Source organism: Epinephelus fuscoguttatus, linkage group LG24 (assembly GCF_011397635.1).
Source record: "Epinephelus fuscoguttatus linkage group LG24, E.fuscoguttatus.final_Chr_v1".
Classification (NCBI taxonomy): domain Eukaryota; kingdom Metazoa; phylum Chordata; class Actinopteri; order Perciformes; family Serranidae; genus Epinephelus; species Epinephelus fuscoguttatus.
The window spans coordinates 7,258,250-7,281,094 of NC_064775.1; the positions used below are offsets into that span (position 1 = coordinate 7,258,250).

The 22,845-nt window shown below is 44.7% G+C and overlaps 1 protein-coding gene across 2 annotated transcripts; it reads right to left on the reverse strand.

Annotated features, from left to right (window-relative positions):
* Positions 1-1,195: 1,195 nt before the first annotated feature.
* LOC125885088 (probable ribonuclease ZC3H12C) lies at positions 1,196-22,011 on the reverse strand. 2 transcript variants are annotated; one of them, XM_049570521.1, is made up of 6 exons: positions 21,888-22,011; positions 9,078-9,964; positions 6,711-6,850; positions 6,377-6,611; positions 6,144-6,250; positions 1,196-6,057 (listed from the first exon to the last, which is right to left on the reverse strand). In XM_049570521.1, the coding sequence occupies exons 2-6, from the start codon at positions 9,893-9,895 to the stop codon at positions 4,472-4,474; spliced, it is 2,886 nt and encodes a 961-aa protein (XP_049426478.1). In that variant the 5' UTR covers positions 9,896-9,964; positions 21,888-22,011; the 3' UTR covers positions 1,196-4,471. The 2 variants fall into 2 exon arrangements, with proteins under 2 accessions (XP_049426478.1, XP_049426477.1); XM_049570520.1 differs by lacking the exon at positions 21,888-22,011 and adding an exon at positions 16,234-16,292.
* Positions 22,012-22,845: the final 834 nt, after the last annotated feature.

The following is a 22,845-nucleotide window of genomic DNA, read 5'->3' on the forward strand; positions in this document are numbered from 1 at the left end:
GAGGGAACTGGACATACCAAAGAGGGGAAAAGGGGAAAAAGATTTAACACTCATTCTTGAGAACTGGGACCAAACCATTCATTTAGGGTTTTTCAATTTTTACTCTTCAACCAGGCTGGGAAAATACATTTTAAAAGCTTAAAGTGTTGACTATTAAACCTTGTAAAGGGCCAACCACTCTCTAATTTAATTTCTTTTCTTAAATAGCATATGCAATAAAAGTCAAAGGTTAGATCTGACGGAGAGCAAAGTTGCCAAGAGTTCTCTTAATACTTATCAAAACACTAATTTCTATCTTAAGTTTGGATTTATTATGCCCAATGTTATTTAATGAATTTATTAAAATTACAAAGCATTGCAAAACTTCAGCAGCATTCCTGCCTTTTTGGAAACCAGGAAGTGAGACAGGAGCCCTAACCCCTTATATGGCTGATTAAATAATGTTTTATGGAAAGCTGATGGCATTGATAATGAATCTGGGACACATCTTTAAAGGGTAAACATTTTTACAAAAAATTATATATATTTTAAAACAAAGATGATTCTTTTTTTTTTTTTTACACATTTTTAATTGCTGAAGTTGTGATTTTTTGTCTGGGTATTTTCTGGTTCTGGGCAAGTTTATTGATTAAAAACTGAAAGCAGATTAAAATGTTTTATAAATCCCATTCATGCATATAAATCCTTTAAAAATACTGTTTCACCCCGTAAATTAAATGTTATAATTTTAAGTTCTAGAATACAGCGCAAGTTCTGGCATAAACCCCACAAAATAATCTTAAAACCTTGATGATTCAACCATACCAGTGCTAATAAGTTGCTCCTCTATCAGACTACGAGTTGTAGACGTGAAGGAGATAACTTCTGTCGAGTTATTAACGCCTTGAAAACAGAAACACATTAACGGCTTTGCGGACAGAACCAACGTTGCCATCCTTGAACATTTGACAATGAAGGACACAACGAATGAGGTCACAGTGGCCTTGACCTTCAACCTTTGACTACCAAGTTGTAGCTAATCAGTTCGTCGTTGACTCAGATTTTGCCAAATTCTAAGAAATTCCCTCAAGGTGTTCTTGAGATATCACATTTATGAGAATGAGACATGCTATGCTAGGTACATAAAATGTTCTCAGTAATTAAACTAAAATTGTGAATTCTTAATAAATGGTTAACATCACGTTTTGTAGCAGTACTCTTTATTGAACAATCACAGTTACAGTTGAGTGTCACAATAATCAATTAGTTACAGTTAATCTACTGGCAAAATGTAAGTATAATTTGAAACAGAAGATGTCGCGGCCTGTACAGCATTATATCTACAGCACAGAAGTCAATGAATCAGTATGGTGTCCATTATCACTGACTGTGGCCGAGTGTACGAGAAAAGTGGGATGCATTCCAAAACATGCTTCCTGGTCCTTTGGAGTAAACATCAAGCCTTATTTAAGCCTTGTTCTGAAATCAATACTAACTGATATATGAAATTAAACACTAACAAGCAGAAAAACAAGCCAGTTTTGATAAGTACGCCTGGAAGTATCTCGACAGCTACAATCACGGCAAGACGAAGCTTCCAGGACAGAAACGCAGCTATGTACACAACTTAAACGCAAGGAAACATGCAGAAAACCAAAACAAATCAAAACATGCATAACAGTTAGCTGAACATAGTTCAGAGTATTGGATGTGTCATAAGCACAATGCCATGAAGAGGCATTACTTTGGGCCCACGCTCAGGTGCCACGCTGACACACAGTGCCAGGAGGCCGGAGAGAAGGCGCTTCTTCAATACACACAAAGGTTCTCTCTCATCAACAGCACGTGTTATTGTACCATTATTCATCGTTTGTACAATGGGACACGTTGGACAGGAAAGAAACCAGTGGGCTTTATGGAGCTGGCTTGTGATGAACTGTATGACGAGCTCACTCTGTAGACTTTGAATCCTTGGCGGCCATTTTGAACTTGGGGCTCTAACTGATCAAGCACAGCTAAGCTAGTCGAAGAAAGGCTAATACAGCGTTCAGAATATTTAACGGCCAACTAATAGAAGTGCAGCGTTTTTCCAAATTTCAATTTTTCGGCCATGATAGCAAGGTCAAGGATAAGAGAAACTTTAGCTTGTTAGTATTAGCTAAGTAAGTGCTTAGGTAGCCTCCCGTGTGTGAAGAAATTAAAACATTTTCTTCATTTATATGTAATTTTTTTTCAAGCTACCACCCTGTAATGCAGTGTGACCAAAGACATTTCAATATTTTGTCCTTAAAATATCAAACTTTCCACATTTGTGTTCGGAAAGCAGCAAGGATGCTAGCTAGCTAAACATCCTGCTAGTTAGCGTCGCCATTCCCCGTCAAAAAGCCTCTGATTAGATTTTGGATTATTGCAGAAAATACGATGTGTCTCTAACGTTTATGATACTTATGTGTTTTGTTCAGTAAGATAACCTTAAAAAATTAACACCACTTTTATGATTTCTGAAGCGTAAATGCAATTGCCAGACAAGCTAACGTGGTCACATGCTAACGTCGCCACCACAATGAAGCTTAAAGCTGTTTGGTGTTATGATGCTCTGTGGTCTCGTTTAGCCGAATGTTAGCAACCGTATTTTTAAGGAAAAGGCTACAAAAATCAAGAGCGGCGTATTTACTGATGTTTTTATATCGTAGAAACCAAACCAAAAACCCACTGTTTTTGAGACGAGAAAACCGGGAGTGCAAAAATGCTCACTCATTTCGGGTTTTCCGACTCATCCTGAAGCACTCCACTAACAAATACTCTCGCTGGAGCTTTGGTAGAGTGCTACAAGCATTCAAAATGGCCGCCATGGGATATGGGACTGACCCAAATATAGATCTTTACTTATTAAACATGGTTGGGGTCTGTCCACTCAATTCATGATGTAATAGAAACAATAGATTAGTTAATGATACGACATCAATTCTCTATTATTTCAAGCGTAATGTCTAATGTTACTTTAAAAGATATCCACTGCCGAACTTAATAAAGAGGCTAAAAAAATGTTTAATGAACTGACCCCAACCTCACCTTGAAAAACAGACCGATTCACGTCTGCTTTCAAATGGGCATTTAACCGGCCAACCACAGCGTATTCCTCACATGTCGTTTCATTGGAGCTCCTGTAGAAAATAAGCCAGCTTCAAACCCAAAATGCAGATAAAGAAGTTGCGGTACCTAAACATAGTAGGCAGACAGCTCCTTTTGTTTCTTAACAAACCTGAAATAATTGTCTCAAAGCAACTTCCACAAGATTAAAAGTTGGAACATCTCGACTGGAACACAACTGTTGTCAATGCATTTCATCGTATAGCAATACATTAAGAGTGTTTGATAGATACGGATCAACAAGTCCATGTACGTAGTTTAATGATACAATTTGTATCAAACAAGGTTTTTCTCTGTCTAGCATGGATTCAGCTGGGATCTGCTACAGACAACAGCAGCCGCTGTGGGCCAAAAGCACAGCAGGGGAGTCCGTTAAATATATTTACATTACATACATGATTTACTGATGTCCACGTGTTCTGTCTGTAGCAGATACCAGAGTTGACCCAAAATAAAGGGCCAGAGAGAGAGAGATAGAGAGAGAGAAAGAGAGAGAGATGTCCCTTACTAAAACTAAGGTACACACGACAGGGTCACCCATCTCTACAGCTACAACTCTGACCAAAATACTCAAGTCATCTCAAATAAGACGACTATCCTTCGAACACTCATTTTTACCAACATGGAAAAAGCCCCACAAATGGCCGCACGTCACACAAAGAGATTAATATAATACACAGACCTCGGTCAAATAGTAGTTTGAAACTGTCATGTGAGGATGGAGTACCAGATGTGGGTTTGCCACATAAGAAAATCATGTTTACATACTTATTTCTTTATAATTATGAAATACAAAATCCCGTCCATGTCGCGCACACTGTTCGACTCTGGTCAAAAGGTGATGGATGCTTAAATAATCCTTCATATCCCTCAGATTTTATACAATACCAACTCACGGATTTGGCTGTAAAACACAAAAAGTGCCTTTTGAATTCGATGCATAACAAGTCCTGCATGTGAAAGACACGTCTAATAAGCTACTTAATAAATACAAATAAAAAAAGGCTAACTGGGCAGGTCTGGAACAATCTCCACAAGTTGCACTTTGTGTCATAGATTTCATCAAATGACTCGCTCTGCCTGCACTTCCTACAGTTGAGTTGATTTAGTCATTGCTGCGCAGTGACCAGAGCTGGTTTTGGATTATCTTCAGCATTTAATATCCTTAAAACGTAGGCAATAATGTCATAAGGAAAGACAAAGCTCTCCCTGCAGACAATCCAAAAGCATTCCAGGATTTAAAATTCCGCCATGCGAAGGCCCAGCTTGTGTTTCCCTATTTTTACTCAGACTACATAACTGCTGTTGTTTCATAATGATACACGGACTCGTCCTTCAGTCGTCAGTATCCTGTTTGAGCTTTCTCCGCAAGTATAGCGGCCGCCAGCTGCTGGGGGTCTGTGATGTGGGGGCTCCTGGCCATCACCCGGCTCACCAGCTCCGAAGGGAAGATGTTACACAGGTTGACGTAAACCTTCTCCCTCATGTCCCCGTAGCGGCTGTGTGCAGGGGATTCTGGGTGCTGCTGCATGTAGGAGGGAGCGGCATGGGAGGGCACCGTCAGGTGAGCGCTGTGAGGCGGGTACGGTGGGAGCGGAGTGCTCGATGGGTGAGGCGGGTGAGGAGAGTGGGAAGGGGGTGGAGGGTGGTTTAGGTAATGTGTTGGGGATGGGTGGAGAGCTGGGTGGGAGGAGTGGTGCTGGGTGTAGCCGTCCTGTGCCCAGGGAGGGGCGTGCCAGGATGACTGCCGTGTGTCTGGCAGGCTCTGGTAGGCAGACGGCTCGTACCTGGATGGCGGCAACGGAGGCTGTCTGTAGTATGTGTCCCAGCTGGGCAACGCTTTCGTCCGGTGATGATGGTGTGACGTGGAGAGGTGTTCATACAGATGTGAGTCTGACACGCTCTCTCCTCGTGTGGGGGCCAGGCAGCGGCCGAGAGGAGAGCCAGGGGGGTGAGGGTTGGTCTGCGGCAGGGAGTGGTAGTCGCCTGGGCAGCTGGAGCGTGCAGCCAGTGGCTGGTGCTGGAGGTGAGGGGGCAGGGGGTAGAGAGGGCGCTTTGGTGGAGCCTCTGGTGGAGGCTGATCGTGAGCACAGCTCTGCCCGCGTGCCAGGTGGTAGCTGTGCACTCCGGTATTAGAAGCATGGCTGTGTTGGATATTTGTGTAATCTGCAGGATGAAGGCCACATAGTTCATGGTTTGATGCGGCGTGATGGGGATACAGCCGGCTGTGGGGGTTAGCAAAATGGACGCTGTCTTCCAGTAAGGTGTCCGGGGGGCACCCTGGACACGGCCTTTCACTGTACGAGTCGCAGCTGCTACCGCAACTCACGCTGCTTTCGCTGCCGCACTCAGAGCCCGCTGAGCCCACCGAGCCCAGTCGCAGGTCTGTGTCATTGGGGAAGCGACAGTCTGGGCTGCGTCTCGAGGAGAGGCTCAGGCCAGAGTAGGCACGCGTTACCGAGTAGTAGCTCAAGTCCGGAGACTCACAGTGAGGGTAAAGGTCATGGGTGGGAGCTGGGAGACTATGAGGAGTCGCTGCTCTGGTCTGCTGGTCCTGGGGGAGGCTGAAACTGGAAGGAGGGCCTCCTGGGGCTGGAGACATGCTGATACTCCCGCTGCTACTGTTGCTGCCACACATGCTGCTCTTCTGGCTCTCCAGCCTCCCTTTCGCCAGCAGCTTCTCCTCAGCGTCGCTGTACGACAGAGCGCGGATGCTGGGGTCTGACTGCCGCTTCGGGGCGCCTTTTTTAGCGTCAATGCTGCCGGCTGGCACGCTGTGGCTCTTCACCAGCCCAGTGTCGCCCTGGTTCTTTGTGGTGACGCAGGTCTTGGCACTGGCGCGCAGCTCGTCAGCCACAGCACGCTGGGGCTGGGCACCTCTTTCTGGGTGGTAGTACTTACACTTGTGGCCGTAAGTGCACTTCTTTCCTGGAGACAGAAGAGTAAATATGGTCCAAATGGACAGAAGATAAAATGCATTGTTATTTCTTTTTGGTGTGTGTCTGTGTTCTCACCGTATGGACACGGCTGTTTCTTCTGCTCCGGCATGACAGGTCTTTTCCTCAGGAAGTTGTCCAAGCTGGGGCCATGACGACCGAGAGGGTCATCTGGGGGCATGAATCTGAGAGATGGGAGGGAGGATTATTAGAAAATAAAAAGGACCCGGTGATTTAAACCAGTAAAAACTCTGAAATTCTTTTAACACCACGTCACTATGATCTGTCCCTCAGTAACGCACTTCACTCACTTGTCATTGACAAAAGAATACATGAGCAGCCGCTCGTCAATGAACTTCTTCCACTCAGGCTTCTCATTAGCCAGGTCTCGGTAGTTGTCATTGGAGACGATGATGCCGTCTGACTCATAGGCCAGCTTGACGATAAAACGGTCGTCATAGCAAACCACGCGCCGACCTTGGACACGCCGTGACGGAGTGAAGACCAGGATCTTTTCCTTCTCCAGGCGACGCAGGATCTCCTGATCTGTGTGAGGGGAGGGGTATGGTGAGGTCGAGAAAAACAAACGCTGTGCTGGAATAAACTCGCCACGTGTGTTTGTGTCAGCCGGCCTCGTGTACAGACCTGTGATGGGGGCGTCCGGGCGGGACTGCTCTTTCCTCCACGCTGGCACAAACACAGTGATGTCATGATGGCCACGCTCTAGGAACCAATCCACAGCCAGCTGGATGCCCTGGCAGGAAAACACTTCCTTGTTGCCATGGCTACAGGACATAAGTAGGAGGCAGAAGGTCACAGCAAACTAATATGGTGGGTTTTGATGCTGGTTTTTCAGCAACACGTGCGCCATTATGTCAGAGTGTGGAATCAATAAAAAGACATTTAACAATGATTTAAAGGTCCCATATTGTAAAAAAAAATTTTTTATTACAAAGCAGGTATGGGTGCTACAAATACTGTCAAAACACAAAGCAATGCATACAGCCCATTTATAGAAACTGTGCCTTTAAAGAGGCCGTCAGGACTTCTGTGTGGTTGTGATGTCACAACTATGCTAATATAGACTGTTTTTAAACTTGTCGGGATGTCAGTTTCGGTTAACATTTGTCTTGATAGCCAAACACCTTTTAACTATTAACTCTTTAACTGTTAACGAAAAAAAGCAAAATGGTGTGAAATACAAGAAGCCTTGTCTTTTAGTCCAACGTTCCACTGACCCAGTGTGAGCTTTAGCGCCACATTTCAAAGCGCTACTCATTTAGAGGTGGTGAACTTTTAAGATTTCGTGCTGTAAATGTCTCGCCTTTTATTTTCTGTCAGCTTTGTATTAACATGCGCATGCGCAGCTAGCTAGCAGCGTCCTTCAGCAGCAGCGCCGGGGAGTAAGCGGCTACATTTTTAGCATTTTTTTTTTTTTTAGCGTGTCCAAAACCTCATTATGAAATCAATAGTACGTAAATTCCAAACGATTCCTGGAACAGACGGATGACATACGGACGGATTATTGAGCTTTGCTGAGGTTGCAACATGATTTAAGCTTTTAGTTAGCCATGCTAATAGCTTGGCTACACGGATGTTGGTCAGTTGTTCCATAACTTTGATCCAGACTGAAAATATCTCAACTATAGCTATTTGGAAGGTGTACCGTGCCATTTGGTACACACATAAACATTAAACCTGCTAAACACCAGCTTGTTACTTTAAGCACTGTCTGGTGACTAAGATGTCTGTGACATTACATTATGCAACAAGTTTGCCTGAGGTTTATATTTTCAAACAACCGAAGTACAAAACAGGGGTCGACAGATAGTCGGCCTGGCCGATTATCGGGGCCGATATTATGAATTTTTAGGGTTATTGGTATTGGTGAATTTTTCCACCAATATGCTGATATACAGTTTTGTTTTCCTTAGCTGCGCTGTTTTGCCCCTGGCGTGCTTCTCACTGCCTGCACGTATCACTCTAGGCTCTTTAAAGCAAACTCAAGACCTACCATTTTAGCCTGGCTTTTAATTGAGCTCTCTTTATTTTATTTTATTTTATTTTTTTATTGTTTTTCATTTTATCTTTTAAATTTTGTATTTATGATTATTGTATATTTATTTATTTATTTACTTTTATTAATCTGTTTTTATTTGGCTGGCATATTCTTCAACTTCATTACTTATTTATTTATTTTCAACTTATTTATTTTCCCATTTATTGAAAAGTGCTGCTGGCAGCTCCCTGTACTTTTTCATTGGAAAAGTTCTCAGAATAAATATATACATAATTGCATTTGAATGTAGTGTTTTGTCAGTGTTTTTTTTTTTTAATTCTGTGTCAACTGATTTTTACAGCAGACATATATCGGTTGTAAATATCGGCTATCGGTATCTCTGTTTCATAATAATCTGTATCGGCATCGGCTCTGAAAAAAACATATTGGTCGATCCCTAGTCCAAAAGAAACAAACGCTGAAAAGATCCTGACCACTATCTATATACACGAGGGTATGTTGAACAATGGTATACATATTGAGTACGTAGTGCATAGCACACAATTTCGGATGCAGCGAAAGATACGAAATGGGTCGCTTTGTGTTTCCTGTTGAAATATTTGTTAATGAAGTAGCTGACAGGAAGTAAACAGGAACCAAAGCTGTTGTCATAGCAACAGAACAGCAATGAGACACCAAGAGCACAGATGTTGAAGACCTGGAAACTCTGACCAATCAGCGCAGACTGGGCTTTTTAGGTAAGGGGGGGGGGGGGTATTTAGCGCCTGTCTCTTAAAGAGACAGGCGCTAAAATGGGCCGTTTCAGACAGAGGATGAAAACAGGTCTGTTCATGCACACATTACATGCAAATTCTAAAATGTTTCTGAACATTAAAGCATGTCAACGTGTTCTAGTAGAAATCCTGAATACAAGTATGAACCTGAACATGAGCAGAATGTGTTAACTTTATTAACCCCTTCAGATCCCCTGTGTCCCTGAAGAGTCTGCTCACCTCATGGCTACATTACTGCCGTCCACCACAATCGGCCGCAGGTTATCCTGGTCACACAGAGAGTCCGACGGACAGGGTGAGTCCGACCTCTGGCTATCCAGCAAATCAGAGCAGCCACAAGAGGAAGAGGAGGATGAGGAAGATGAGGTAGAGGCTAGTGATCCAGCCGGCTGCTCACTGTCCGACTTGGTGCCCAGTTTGACCAGCTCTCCCAGTATGTCATTGATGAGGGTGTCAGGGCCAAGCTTCGACAGCACCAGCCTCACTGTCTCCTCGGAGTAGCCCAGCTTCAGGGCAAACTCCAGCTTCGCCTGGTACTCCTTCCCGCCAGCCTCGGGCGCTGGCTCTGACGAGGAGGGACTGGGCTGAGGCTCAGGTGGGTGCTTACATGGGGAGCTGGGTGAGGACTGTGCAGGGGTGTAGGGTTCAAGCTCGGGTGAGAGTTCAGATGGGAGCTCAGGAGGACCCTCAGTGCCTAAGTCCACACACTGGGTCCGACAAAGCGGCTGGTGGGTGTTTTTACTGTGAGTAAACCCTCCCTCTCCTCCATCCGGGTCGGGGCCGACCGCAAGGGCGGCGCCGGAAGACGCCGCCGGCTTGCACTCTGTGTCGGACCCGGCATTTTCCTCCACCTCGGCCGGCAGAGGGGAATTGGCGGTGCTGCTGTTGCCGGAGCTTTCCCCCTGCTCCTCCATAGCAGGGGGCCCGTCAGCGCAGCCAGCCTGCCGGTCGGCCCCTGCTACGTGGAGATACTCCAAATCCAGCCCCAGGTCAAGGATGTGGCCTGCTCCTGCCTCCACATGGTCCTTCTGGCCCATGGGTCTGTCACAGACATCCAGCACACGGGGCCGACTGCTCCCCTCTCACAAAGCTCGACTCATCGGTGCCTAAAGGAAGACACAGACGAAGTTGATTTAAACCATGGGAATAATACATGTATAGCAAGGGCACGTGTGTGTGTGTGTGTGTGTGTGTGCAGAATATCAATGCACTGTTTTAAGGAACTGCACAGCAGAATTCGTTGTACAACGTGCAGTAACAATAACGTCTTTCTATTCTCCTGAACTGCACGAGGAATCATTTGCAAAGTGAGAATTTGCATTCAGGCTGTATTGTGACGTGATAATTTAAAGTCAACACAGACTGTCACTTTAGGAAACTCTGACCTTTTCCCCTTTATTTTCTTAGGGAAATTTTCGCCTAAGCTGTTCGCACACTGTGGCTCTGAGCTGTTATTTACACTGGCTCTGACTCTGGGGCAGTTGGGGACTCCACTGAGGCACAGGCTGGCTGACACAAAGAGCCAATGGGGCCTCTCACCCTAATTAATGGACTCCCGCGTTTTCTTTTTTTTTTTTTTAGTCTGGCCCCAGTGTGTTTTTACAGGGCCACGCCACAGCACATTAATCTGAGGGGGGAACAGAGGGTGAACTGTTTAAAAAAAGACAGCGAGCCGTTGGCGATGGACCCTTCCCCCTCACATTCTACCTGGTAATTAAGGTCCATATGCTTCTTCCCACTGGGGTGGTGGAGTCACTCATTAAAGCACAGAGGGGCTCCGAGGCCACCGAGCCAATCAACATTTGTGCAATCGAGCACCAAGGACATGGGATCTGGTTAGGCTAATCTGATTGGTGTCAAAGGTTTAGCTGCGCGCAAATTACAGGAAGCACTTTGGAAAGTTAATCTGAGATCAGGAAAGTGATACGTTAATCTCAAGAAACAAAACTGCAGGCCTGGTGTATGCTGACTAGAGTTAAAGGGATAGTTCGGAGTTTTTGAAGTGGGGTTGTGCGGGGTACTTAACCATCGTCAGTGTATTACACACAGTAGATGTCAGTCAGCATGCTGCCAGTTTGGAGAAGCAGGCTGGAGTCTGACATGGAGGCTAAGTAATATACTGCTGTGGATGGGGGCCAGCGACAAAATGTATTTTAGCCACACAAAAAACATCAAAATCAGTTAAAGTGTATGCTGTATTTAAAGTATTTTTGCGCTTTACCTTTCGGGTTCAGTTCCCCATCTATGCTCTCGTCAAAGCCACCAGACTCCATTGACAAAAACAGTAATTTTAGCTCACTAAACACAGGAGCTGCTGGTCTACCACTACTACGGTCATTACTTAGTTTGTGTGACTGTGCGACTTTGGTGAATCCGAACAAACCCTTTTAAATGCCAAAGTCACACCATAGCACAAGCAAAATAACTCACTGAGGCAGCGGTAGTCCAGCAGCTCCTGTTTTTTAGCAATGTTAAATCACTGTTTTTCTCAATGGAGTCTGGCTGTGAAGAGAGCGATATAACGGCTTCATTTTCCTGTCAAAAATCACTGTCTGACATCAAGGTAACGCAGTGGAAATATTCTAAATATTGCCTAGAATTAAACTGATATTGATTTTTTTTGGTGAGCCTTTTTTAGTAGGTAGCTAAAATACATTTTGCTGCTGGCCCCCATCCACAGCAATGCATTGCTTTGCTTCCATGTCACACTCGAGCCTGCTTCTCCAAACTGGGGGCGTGCTGACTGACATCTACTGTATGTAACATACTGTCTGTGGATAAGCACCCTGCACAACCTTCCTTCAAAAAATCTGAACTGTCCCTTTAAGTCTACATTAAATTTAAGCTTTAAAGTTTCAGTATCTATGGCGCTTCCAAATAGTTTCTACAAATGCAAATGTGCAGCTCAACATTGGCTCAAAATCAACCCAGGCCCGTGTTATCTGGATCAAACAGATGATGGTAGGGGAAGTGACTTAAAGAATGGTGGGTGGGGGGCGGGGAGGAGTGAGTCCGCATTTTATGAAAAAGGGCTGCCTAGCAACGCGGTTGAGCTACTGTTGCTAAGCTACAGCTGTTGAAAGCATTCTCCCCTCTAAATGCCAAGACAGAGGCTGCAGCGCTCAGTCGGCGACCCACCTCTCACACACACACACACACACACACACACACACACGCACGCATGAACACACATTACAAAAAGATCTGGTGTGGGGGAGGGAGGGGCTTAAGTGTGCCTTACCGGCAACCCACCCTGCCACCCAAGACAACAACAGCTCTGCAGGAGTGATGAGGACTGGGACCTTGGCACAACGAATGTGGGCGTTGATGGTGCCCATGCACACGTGAACACACACACACACACACATCTACCTCAGCTAGTGACTCATGCTGCTGTGGAGAGAGTGGGGCTACTGGGAACATTTCATGCATACTCTACTCTGCTGATGGTCCAAACTGACACATCTTTCTATTGAGTGTCTCAAAGGCATCAGGGGGCTGGTGTGTGGCAGAAAAGTACAACTTCTGCTGGGGTCTGTACCAAGCAAGTGCGTTCCCTTCGATTAATTGTACAGCCCTCGTTAAATTCACTTAGTCACAGCTGTATGTCAAAACACATTTGAACGCTACACTAGTCTGTAGCTTCATGTTACCTTACGTCCAAGTGAATTCCATACACTGAGGTGCACAGAATTTAAATCAGGTAAAATCCCGTGCACCCCGATACATGTATGAAACCTCACTGCTAAGAGCTAACTGTGTCAATAGCACCAAATATTAGGGAGACATTATGTACGATTTTTTGCCGATATCCGATATGCTAACAACACATTTAACTGATAACCAGTGCCAAACATATTTACTTTCGATAGGGTGGGGAATGCCGAAAAATTTCACACCTTCATTTGGTTCAGTTCACTTTCACACTGCACTTTTTAAAGCGGACCAAACCGCCTGGACAACGTCATGCAGTTACAACAGCTGCTCGTTTGGGGGCGGTATTCAGCCAGCTTGGTCACCACAGAAACACCAAGCACCAAAATGCACTGCACTCTACGTCACTTCCTCTCTTTGGTTCACTTCCTCTCTTTGGTTCGCTTTATAGTCTGTTTGTATTTCCCACTGTAAGCGAAACACACCAGGGTTCACTTGCAAGTGAACCGAGACCCCAGTTTTGTGGACCAGGGTTCGCTCGTTTGGTCCGCACCAGAGTTTGAATGAGCGTTCGCACCACTCCAAACGAACCGAACTAGCCGTAGAAAAGGACCAGGGTTCGTTTAAGGCGAACCAAATAGCACCAGTGTGAATGCGTCCTAATAGTTCATTTTAAAGCCCATATCGGCTGATACAAATGTTGTCCTGATATCATCGTGCATCCCTACCAAGTTTCTCAAAGTGTTATCTCTAGGGGTGTTCCAATCCGAGGATGGATCGGGTATCGGCACCGATCACGTTATTTTTACAAAATCAGAATCGGTAATAAAAGATTGGAGGAATCAAAACACCAAAAATGTCCAGGTTTTTCATCTATGTTGTTCATTGTTGCCTCCACTTTCCAATGTGTTGTAACCGAGCGTCCTGGGTTCGCCTAACTGAGTGAAGCTAATGAGCAATAAACGGACAGCAGTCAAACAACAGGTTCAGCAGCCACTGCTTCTCTCTTTATTCTGAGCAACACAACCACACCTAACGGCGGAACCTCGCCTACCACAGCCCTACAGCAAGTCTGGAGGGACAATTTGTTTACAATTCGGAATTTGTTTACATTTTGTGCTGCTGAACCACCGATAACCTTTTTGGATACTTTTTAAATAAAAAATAAACCTTATGGGACAACTTGGATGCATTCTTTTTTTTTTCTTTCTTAATGCTTTGCAAAGTATCAGATCGGACACGGTATCGGACTCGGTTTCAAAATAAAGGACTCTGTATCGGATTGGATGCAAAAAAAAATGTGATCGGGACTTCCCTAGTTATGTCATATCTGCTCAGATTTGTAATTTTGCGTATTACTTCATCAGACAGCTCCTGATTTGATTTAAAGTTTGCAAAGTTTATACTACTTTATGAAGTTCTCCTCGTGCTGCTTTTAATTTTCAACAATCTGGAATTTTGCCTTCTTAGAAAAATAGAGAACAATATGTAGAGAACTATGTTAATATTCCTCAGTGTAAGGTAACATAATTAGTATAGTTGTATATGGATGTCACGCAACTGATCCTCAAAGGCAAAAAAAATTCCCAATATATGACCGGACACATTCACAACAATGGAGAATAATTATGTGGGAATGGATTCTTCAGGTTTTCACACAGTCAGTTGTTCCTGATGTATCTAATCTAGGGCGACAACTAATGACTACTTTCAATGTTATTCTGCTGTCGAACTGAAACAATTCATCAACCAACTGATGAGTCAATCGACAGGAAAATAATCGCCAACTCTTTTGATAATCAATTAATCATAAAAGTAACTGAATGCAAAACTGGAAGAAAATGCTTTTCCTGCTTTTCTCTGTCTGATATATTAAACTGAATATCTGTGAGTTCAGACTGACAAAACAAGTCATTTAAACGGGATGCACGATATTGGATTTTTTTGCCGATATGCGATATGCCGATATGTAACAACTCATTTGACCGATAACCGATACCAATATCGACATATCCTGTTTCTCCCCAACCTAATTTTAGTGATCATCAAGTCTCTTCTGTGGTGGAATTAACATCATATCATGCATGTATACTGAAAGCTTATTTTAAAGCCAATATTGGCCAGTACCAATGACATACCGATATTATCATGCATTCCTACATTTTATGTCATAGCCTTGGACTTTAAGAAGCTGGAATGAACATTTTTAGACATATCATATACAAAACAATTAATCAATTAAAATAAATGTCACATTAATGAAAATAATCTTTAGTTGCAGCCCTATTCTGCTTTTTGTCCATTTAATAGATTAAATGTTTGGTCTATAAAATATCAAAAAACAGTCAGAAAGTGACCATCAAAATTTTTTACAGCGCAAGTTCACATATTGTCTGAAATAAAACATTCAAAACCTACAGATATAACTACTAAAGTCAGAAAAAAGAAAATCTGTACAACTCCTATCTTACTATTTATCAAATATCTCACTGAGCAAAGTTCCAACAGTCAACCCTACAATATTGTTGAACCCAGCACTATCGTCCAACTCAGAATAATGCATTCAGTTGCATTGTGGGATTCTCAAACCAGGCTTAGCGTTAACAGACCAACGGCACCGCCACCTCATCACACCATCTCCAGACCTCCAGGCTGAGTGGGTGCATCTTTCAAACATCAGCGCGCCGGCTCCCACACACAGCAGCACTGCCGGCTTTGATGGAGGCAGTAATGAATATGTAACACAGTCCTTACAGCGCTTTGTATGTGGGAGCTTTGTGTAAAAAGTGTGTGTGCTGAGGGTGAGAGAGGGGGTAAAGGGTTCAGGGTGACGGGGGGAGTCCGGGAGGGGGAGGGGGGCTGTCTGGCGGTATAATCGCTGTATGCCTGATACTGTGCAAAAGTTATTGTTAAAAAAAAAAAAGAAAAAGGGGGCCGTCCCAGAATAATCAGCCGGGGGAATACGATGTGTGTGTGTTGGTGCATCTAGATGGCGCGCTAGGCTTTCCCCGCCAGCAGCAGGGCAACAGATGTCTGCTGAGTGCTACTCGCAACTGGTGTCTCCCCACACACACACACACACACGCACACACGCACACACACACACACACACCCCTGCCTCCACACAGCCAATAGAGCGAGGATAAAGACGCAGCAGGACAGACAGCCTCACACACACACACACAGAGTCAGATGTGAAAGCTGCACACACACTTTCCGAAGCCAGCATCTTCAGCCGATGCTCAGTTTGCCTCCTCTGGCCTCATGTGACCCAGATAAGAAGAAGCTTGCCCCCCAGAAAACACCCCACAACACCGACCCATCCCCCCTATCAAGCCTCATATCAACACACATCACACTGTTTGAGATTCAAGTGCAGCACCGGTGTTCCAGCTGCACACTGAAGCAAAGGTCAGATGTAGCCCTGTGATTACTAACTCTTATGAGTCTGGGCTGCATGTATACAAGTCTTGTGTTGTTGTGGTACACACGGTTTAAACTTAGACCACTTCATCTTTAGTGTGCACGTGCAAAACCATCATCAGGCTGCACCTTCTGCACTTTAAAGAAGCGTGAAACTGAATTATGATGCTGTAGCTTTGCAACCTGTCGCGCAGGTCCCCTCGACCCTCTGGACACGGGCAGCAAAAGTCACGGTCGCTTTTTTAAGACAGAGACCACAACAGGAAGCTCAAGATTTCAGAAAAAGAATCGCACTCACCAGACCGTTACGGATCAACAAACAATGACGAAAGAGATCAGCTCATTTCCGCACATTTAAATCCCTGAAACTGAAGAGAACCAAGTCCTAAAGTTCCCAGGTCCGAGGCCGCCGCTCGTGTTTGCGCGCAGGTACAGCCGAGCATCCAACTCGGGCCACCTCTGTCCTCACTGCTCCTCCAGAGCTGTGTTGTTTTATCTTTCACACAGGAGCAGGCAAGTTGGACAATGCGTGGCAGAACAGATGGAGCAACAATGTCTGCCATTCCCTCGTTTAGAGTGGCTGCTTTTCCACCAATCAGAGCGCAGCGGCCTTACAATGAGGCGCAGAGACAAGGAGGAGGAGGAGGAGGAGGAGGAGGGGAGTGGCTGTGGGCGAATGCCTGCAACAGCCAGTTTCCCCAAGGCACGCGTACTCAAAGTGCACCAGCACACACACACTCCCCTCCTCGGCCTGAAAGGGCTTCCCCTGTGTGGCCGATGAATCAACGAGGGGTGGGCGGCTCGACAATAGAGCCACACAATGGGAGGCTGGGGAGGGCAGCTGCAGTGTGAGGGCTGGTGCTATTACGGCCCGGGGCAGCAATGGAGAACACCTGGCTGCAGAGCGCCACAGTCACTCTCCACTCTTTGTCTTGTGCTGGGGGGGGGGGTCAAAACAGAAAGAAAAGACCAATGCTGGCTGAAAGACTGGCGTGGCCTTTAAGAGAGTGCAAGAGGAAAGAGGAGAGTGTGGCCCGGCTGAAAGGGAAAAAGGACAAGTGTGGGGGGTGACGGACATCAAAAAGTTTTATGTCCCAATGAGTGTGAGGAGGGGACCTGCTTCTCATTGTTGCAGCACACTTAGGGCAGATGACTCGGAAGCACAAATCTTTGCCTTTCTGTCCTTTACGTGATCACAGAGCCCTTGTGCAAATAACAGAATCTGAGTAATTTCAAAATAAAGTCACACCCACATTCATAAAATACCAAAAGTGATGCAATAACATGTTCATGTGCACCAGTGTCACTAATGCAAATGCTTATTACAGACATAAAAGTTTGACATTGCACAGTTACACATGCTGCAAGAACTGTATGACTTCACGGGTAGGGTTGAAAAAGTAAGAAAAAAGAGAGGGTTAAATAAAACGCACAGAGCAAACACAAGAATGCGTAGTAGCTTTGCATCAAACTAAATATTTGAGTCGTCTCCACATCACAGAGGCAGTTTCTCTATCAAAATAAAAGACTGGCTCAAGGCCAAGCAGCAAAATAAATTAAAAAAATGTAAGCTGTACTCACATACTGAGCACTTACAGTCGTCACTTCCAAATCCAGAGTTCTATTTCAAAAAAGCGTCTTAGAGGTGGGAATCCCCACGATACGATATTATCGCAATCCTGAGATCCGATATTATCACGATATGTTCCTGTAATTTGAATTTTTCTTTTTTGATATGCTGAGTATTGTGATAACATATACAGCATTAAATCGCAATTTCGAAACTGCAAATTATGTCCCCCAAGGAAAACATTGTCAGTATGTGTTTTATTTTATTATGTCATTTTTAGTGCAGCAAAATATATCTAGTGCGCTGAAAAAGTAATTTATTAAATTATTATGTCGGTCAGCAAAAGTTGAACTGGTACTTGCAATAACAATAATATTAATAATTAATATTCAGGATGGGCTGTATGCACGATATTGGATTTTTTCTGCCGCTATGTCGATTCGGGATGCATGCAATTAGACGTCTAAACGATCAAACATCAGCCCCCTCGCTAGTCGGCAACAGAAATATTAGTCGGTTAAACCAATTAGTGTTTTATTCACGTACAAGGCAGCTTAACTGTCATGCAGCCGCCCGCCACTAGTGGGTGCTACAGAGCCGTCGGACAGCAGTCCCCCTCTCCATGGTAATGTTTCAAATACTTAACAATAAACAGTGCTAAATTTTAAATGTTTTCTGAGTGCTTCCCTTTTTTTTGGATTAGTGGACTAGTCTTAATTAAATTTCTTGTTTAGTCAACAGGGAAATTGGTCGCCAGGAACATCCCTATATCCAATATGCCGACATATAGGCTAACAACTCATTTGGCCAATAACTGATACCGATACCGAATTTGTTACCTCTCAGCTGGATCACTGCAATTCTCTATTATCAGGTAGCTCTAATAAGTCTTTAAAAACTCTCCAGCTAATTCAGAATGCAGCGGCACGTGTACTAACAGGAACTAAGAAACGAGAACATATTTCTCCTCTTTTAGCGTCTCTGCACTGGCTCCCTGTAAAATCCAGAATTGAATTTAAAATCCTTCTCCTAACTTACAAAGCTCTAAATGGTCAGGCTCCGTCGTATCTTAGAGAGCTCATAGTGCCCTATTATCCCACCAGAACACTGCACTCTGAGAATGCAGGGTTAATCGTGGTTCCTAAAGTCTCTGAAAGTAAAACAGCAGAACACTCTTCTGTGGAATTATCTTCCTGTTTTGGTCCGAGAGGCAGATACCATCTCCCCATTTAAGACTGGACTTAAGACTTTCATTTTTGATAAATCTTACAGTTAGGGCTGGCTCTAATAGTTATGATTGGCACTTGTAGTTAGGGCTGGCTCTAATAGTTACGACTGGCTCTTGTAGTTAGGGATGGCTCTTGTAGTTTGGGCTGGCTCTGATAGTTAGGGGCTGGCTCTTGTAGTTAGGGCTGGCTCTTGTAGTTTGGGCAGGTTCTTGTAGTTAGGACTGGCTCTTATAGTTTGGGCTGGCTCTAATAGGACTGGCTCTTGTAGTTAGGGCTGGCTCTTATAGTTAGGGCTGACTCTAATAGTTAGGACTGGCTCTTGTAGTTAGGGCTGGCTCAGGCTTGCCTTGTACCAGCCCCTAGTTAGGCTGATTTAGGCCTAGTCTGCCGGGAAACGTCCTATAATACACCGAGCCCCTTCTCTCCTTCTCAAATTCTGAAAAGTTGGTTCTTCTTCATTTGCTAGCATCCACATCCTATTACTGCATGTCATTAACTCGGCTTCTTCTCCAAAGCCTTTGTGCTCCACTGTCTTGTAAGTTCCTTCATTTTTTCCCCCGTTAAAGTTTTTTTTTGGGGGGGAGTTTTTCCTTTTCCATTGTGAGGGTCCAAGGACAGAGGGATGTTGTATGCTGTAAAGCCCTCTGAGGCGAAATGTGATTTTTGATATTGGGCTTTATGAATAAAATTGAATTTAATTAAATCCTCACATTTGAGAAGCTGAAACCAGAACATTTTTTATTTTTTTTAGCTTTAAAAAAATGACAATATATGAGTTGCAGAGTAATTGACAGCATAATCCAGGCTTGGAAGGCAACATGTCTGCCAACACAAATATTAATTTAGCCAGATAAGGTCAAATATAAGCAGAATTTATCTTGGCAGCAACACGTTAGTGTGTAATCTACAGCAACAACAAGCAGTCGGTGGTGTCAGAGTGTTTCAGTGTGTGTGTCCTCCCTCGACTTGCCAAATAAAATAACAGTTCTTTCAGCTTAGTGGCTCAACAGGAAAGCAACTGCCTGATTAAATAAGAATGTGTTCAGAGTCAGCTTGCCCAGCGAGATAAGGCCGACGAGGGGAGATACAACAGCTGACCAACTGCACGGCATCCGCACACACAGACAGAGGAGCGCTCTGTCGACCATCTGTCCTAACAAACAGGTGTGTGTGTTGCTCCCAACAACTGCAGCGGCAGCAGGATGATCGTTTTTCCTCTTTGGAGACAGATGACAGTAAACGCACACAAAACAAACACAAGCTACGATTTCAGTAACGGCAAAGGAGCAGTTCTTTGAGGGGACAGAGAGTCTGGAGCTTGGAGGTACTTTGCCTTTTGCTTAAAAATGATTCATCATTGCCAGTTAATTACTATCTTTGTGGGTTTTTCAGCATTAAACCCATCTGGCAGCTTAAAACAAATACTCTAAATCATTTGCACACACTATCTGACCTGCAGGTCTGAGCAACAGAAGGAGACCCCCTGCCCTCGTGACCTCCCTGACACGTCCTCTGACCCGTGCACTTCTACCAACCACTGAAAACACCCTAAAACAGCCGTATAGATTAAGTCACCATATCATGGCAACAATCAGCAGCTCGGTGTACGTCTGCTGCATGCATGTGTCATTCAATCAATACTCACAAACTGAACTGATGAAGTCGAACATATGAAACACCACAGCTGCAGCTCCAAATCAATCAGATCGTTAAAACCACAATGAGGAGTTCTTACATTTGCAAGTGAACTGTATGACTGATAAGTCAGCACGCCTCCAGTTTGGAGAAGCAGGCTGGAGTCCGACATGTACGCTGAGCAATGTACTGCTGTGGATGGGGGCCAGCAACAAAACATATTTTAGCCACCTAAAGAAAAGTCTCACCTTAAAAAATCAAATTTAAGTGAGTGTATGCCATATTTAGAATATTTTTCACTGCTTTACCTTAATGTCAAACAGTGATTTCCAACGGAAAAATAAAGCCGTTATATCACTCTCTTCACAGCCAGACTCCATTGAGAAAAACAGTGATTTAACACTGCTGAACGCAGGAGCTGCTGGTGTACTGCTGCCTCCATCAGTTAGTTAGTTTGTGTTATTGTGTGACTTTGAAGTTTAAACGGGTTAGATTAAATTCATCAAAGTCACACAATAACACAAATTAACCAACTGATCGAAGCAGCAGTCGACCAGCAGCTCCTGTGTTCAACAAGCTAAAATCACTGTTTTTGTCAATGGAGTCTGGTGGCTTTGACGAGAGCATAAATGGGGAACTGAACCCGAAAGCTAAATCGTCAAAAATACTTTCAACACAGCATACACTTCAACTAATACTGATGTTTTTAGGTGGGACTTTTTGTCAGGTGACTAAAACACATGTTTTGTCACTGGCCCCCATCCACAGCAATACATTGCTTCGCTTTTGTGTCGGACTCCAGCCTGTTTCTCCAAACTGGTGGCGTGCATACTGACATCTATGATGTGTAACACACTGACTATGGATAAGTAACCCATACAACCCCACTTCAAAAAATTCCGAACTACTCCTTTAAAACCTGCAAACTGACTCCTTGCAAAGTGGAAGCTGCAGCCAGATGTCCAGCACACTTTAAGTTAAGTGTCAGGGAGGACGCACAGGAGTTAAAACAGAGGATGACATAAAAGACAGCAGCTGGGGCTCGTGCTCATCATCATCATCACCCCCACCCCATGCTCCTGCTCTGATCCTCAGGGAGCCACCATCAACCATTGTGTAACAGAGACCCAGCTGTCAGAGACAGCACATGCACATGAGCAGTGGACAGGTGGGGTTTAAAAACACAGTCAGTGCTCCTTCATGTGAACATGTGCAAGCTTTCTGCTCAGGCCTGCTTCACTCCACAGCACGCAAACTCCATTTCCTCTCCTCTGAAAACATTATCACCTGGTGTTCAAGTCAAACAGGTGACAAACAGCACAGCAGCATCCCCCGTCATCTGCCTGTTGAGCAGCAATCCACACAAACTACATTATGGATGTCGGGGAGCGCGCAGGGGCGTGCACGGTCACTGCAAACCAACACCGTCACGACCTCCCTGCAGCTTTCACCCACACCAGCCCCGCGGCTCCTCGGGCTCTCGGGTCCGCTCGGCAGACGCTGTGTGCGGGTACTCACCTGGTTCAGGGGCCGCCGCTGGAGCCGCTCGGTTAGCTTTGTGACAAGATGAGCAAATGTTCCCATCACATACTGGCGACGCAAAACATCCGGCTGGATTGCAGCGTGACCCAGCCAAGCTGCGTCAAGCTCGAGAGAGTGACGAGGCAGCTTCCGCTCTGACGGCGTTTCACAATAAAAGCATATGCGTAGCTAAGTTACTTCTTTTAAGCGTTTCATTTGAAAAATAGACGTGTAACTTAATATTCGTAGTTATTTTTATTTGTCTCCAATCATCTTACCTTTGTTTGGTTTGTGATGTAATAACTATTCGACATAGGGGGGGAAAACCTACTACTTCCGGTACTCAAATTGACCTGAAGACCTCTCCTATTTGGAAGTTTATCATATGTCGCTAATAAAGTTTAAAATAACGCCGTTGTTGAAGAATTAGAAAGTTTTCTGGCAAACTACAAACTACATTGTGAAGTATTGAAGCTGGCTTTACTCCACTAAATGTTTGGAAGCCAAACAAAATGAGGTGGACCATGAGGTGAGCAACGTCGCCATCTTGTGGTCAGCCAACATATTAAAACCACTGACAGGTGAAGTGAATCTGGAAAACCTTTGGTTCTGGTGTTCATGTGGATACCAGCTGACATGTTCCACCCACTCAAACACCGGTTGCAGACCAAGTACCCCCCCTCATGGCAACAGTACTCCCCAATGGCCCAAGAAACGTGACAAAAAGCTCAAGGCGTCCACCTGGTGTCTAAATTTCCCAGGTCCCAATCTGCTCAAGGATTCTTGTGATGTGCCGGTACCCCAGATGTACCCCTAATCCAAGGTGGGGCCTCCTTGGATCGGACTTGACCCTTGACACAGGATCTCTGGGAGTGTCCTGCTGTGTCCGGCACCAGTGCGTTGGCGGCAGATCATTGGGATCTGGGGGATTTGGAGGCCAGGTTGACACTTTGAG

Bases quoted from the DNA above. Each gene is read 5' to 3' on its own strand.
- LOC125885088 (XM_049570521.1), bottom strand. From the start codon at position 9,895: ATGGGCCAGAAGGACCATGTGGAGGCAGGAGCAGGCCACATCCTTGAC. The intron at 6,612-6,710 runs GTCTGTACACGA...CCCCTCACACAG, and splicing joins CCCGGACGCCCCCATCACAG to ATCAGGAGATCCTGCGTCGC. The intron at 6,251-6,376 runs GTGAGTGAAGTG...CCCATCTCTCAG, and splicing joins TATTCTTTTGTCAATGACAA to ATTCATGCCCCCAGATGACC.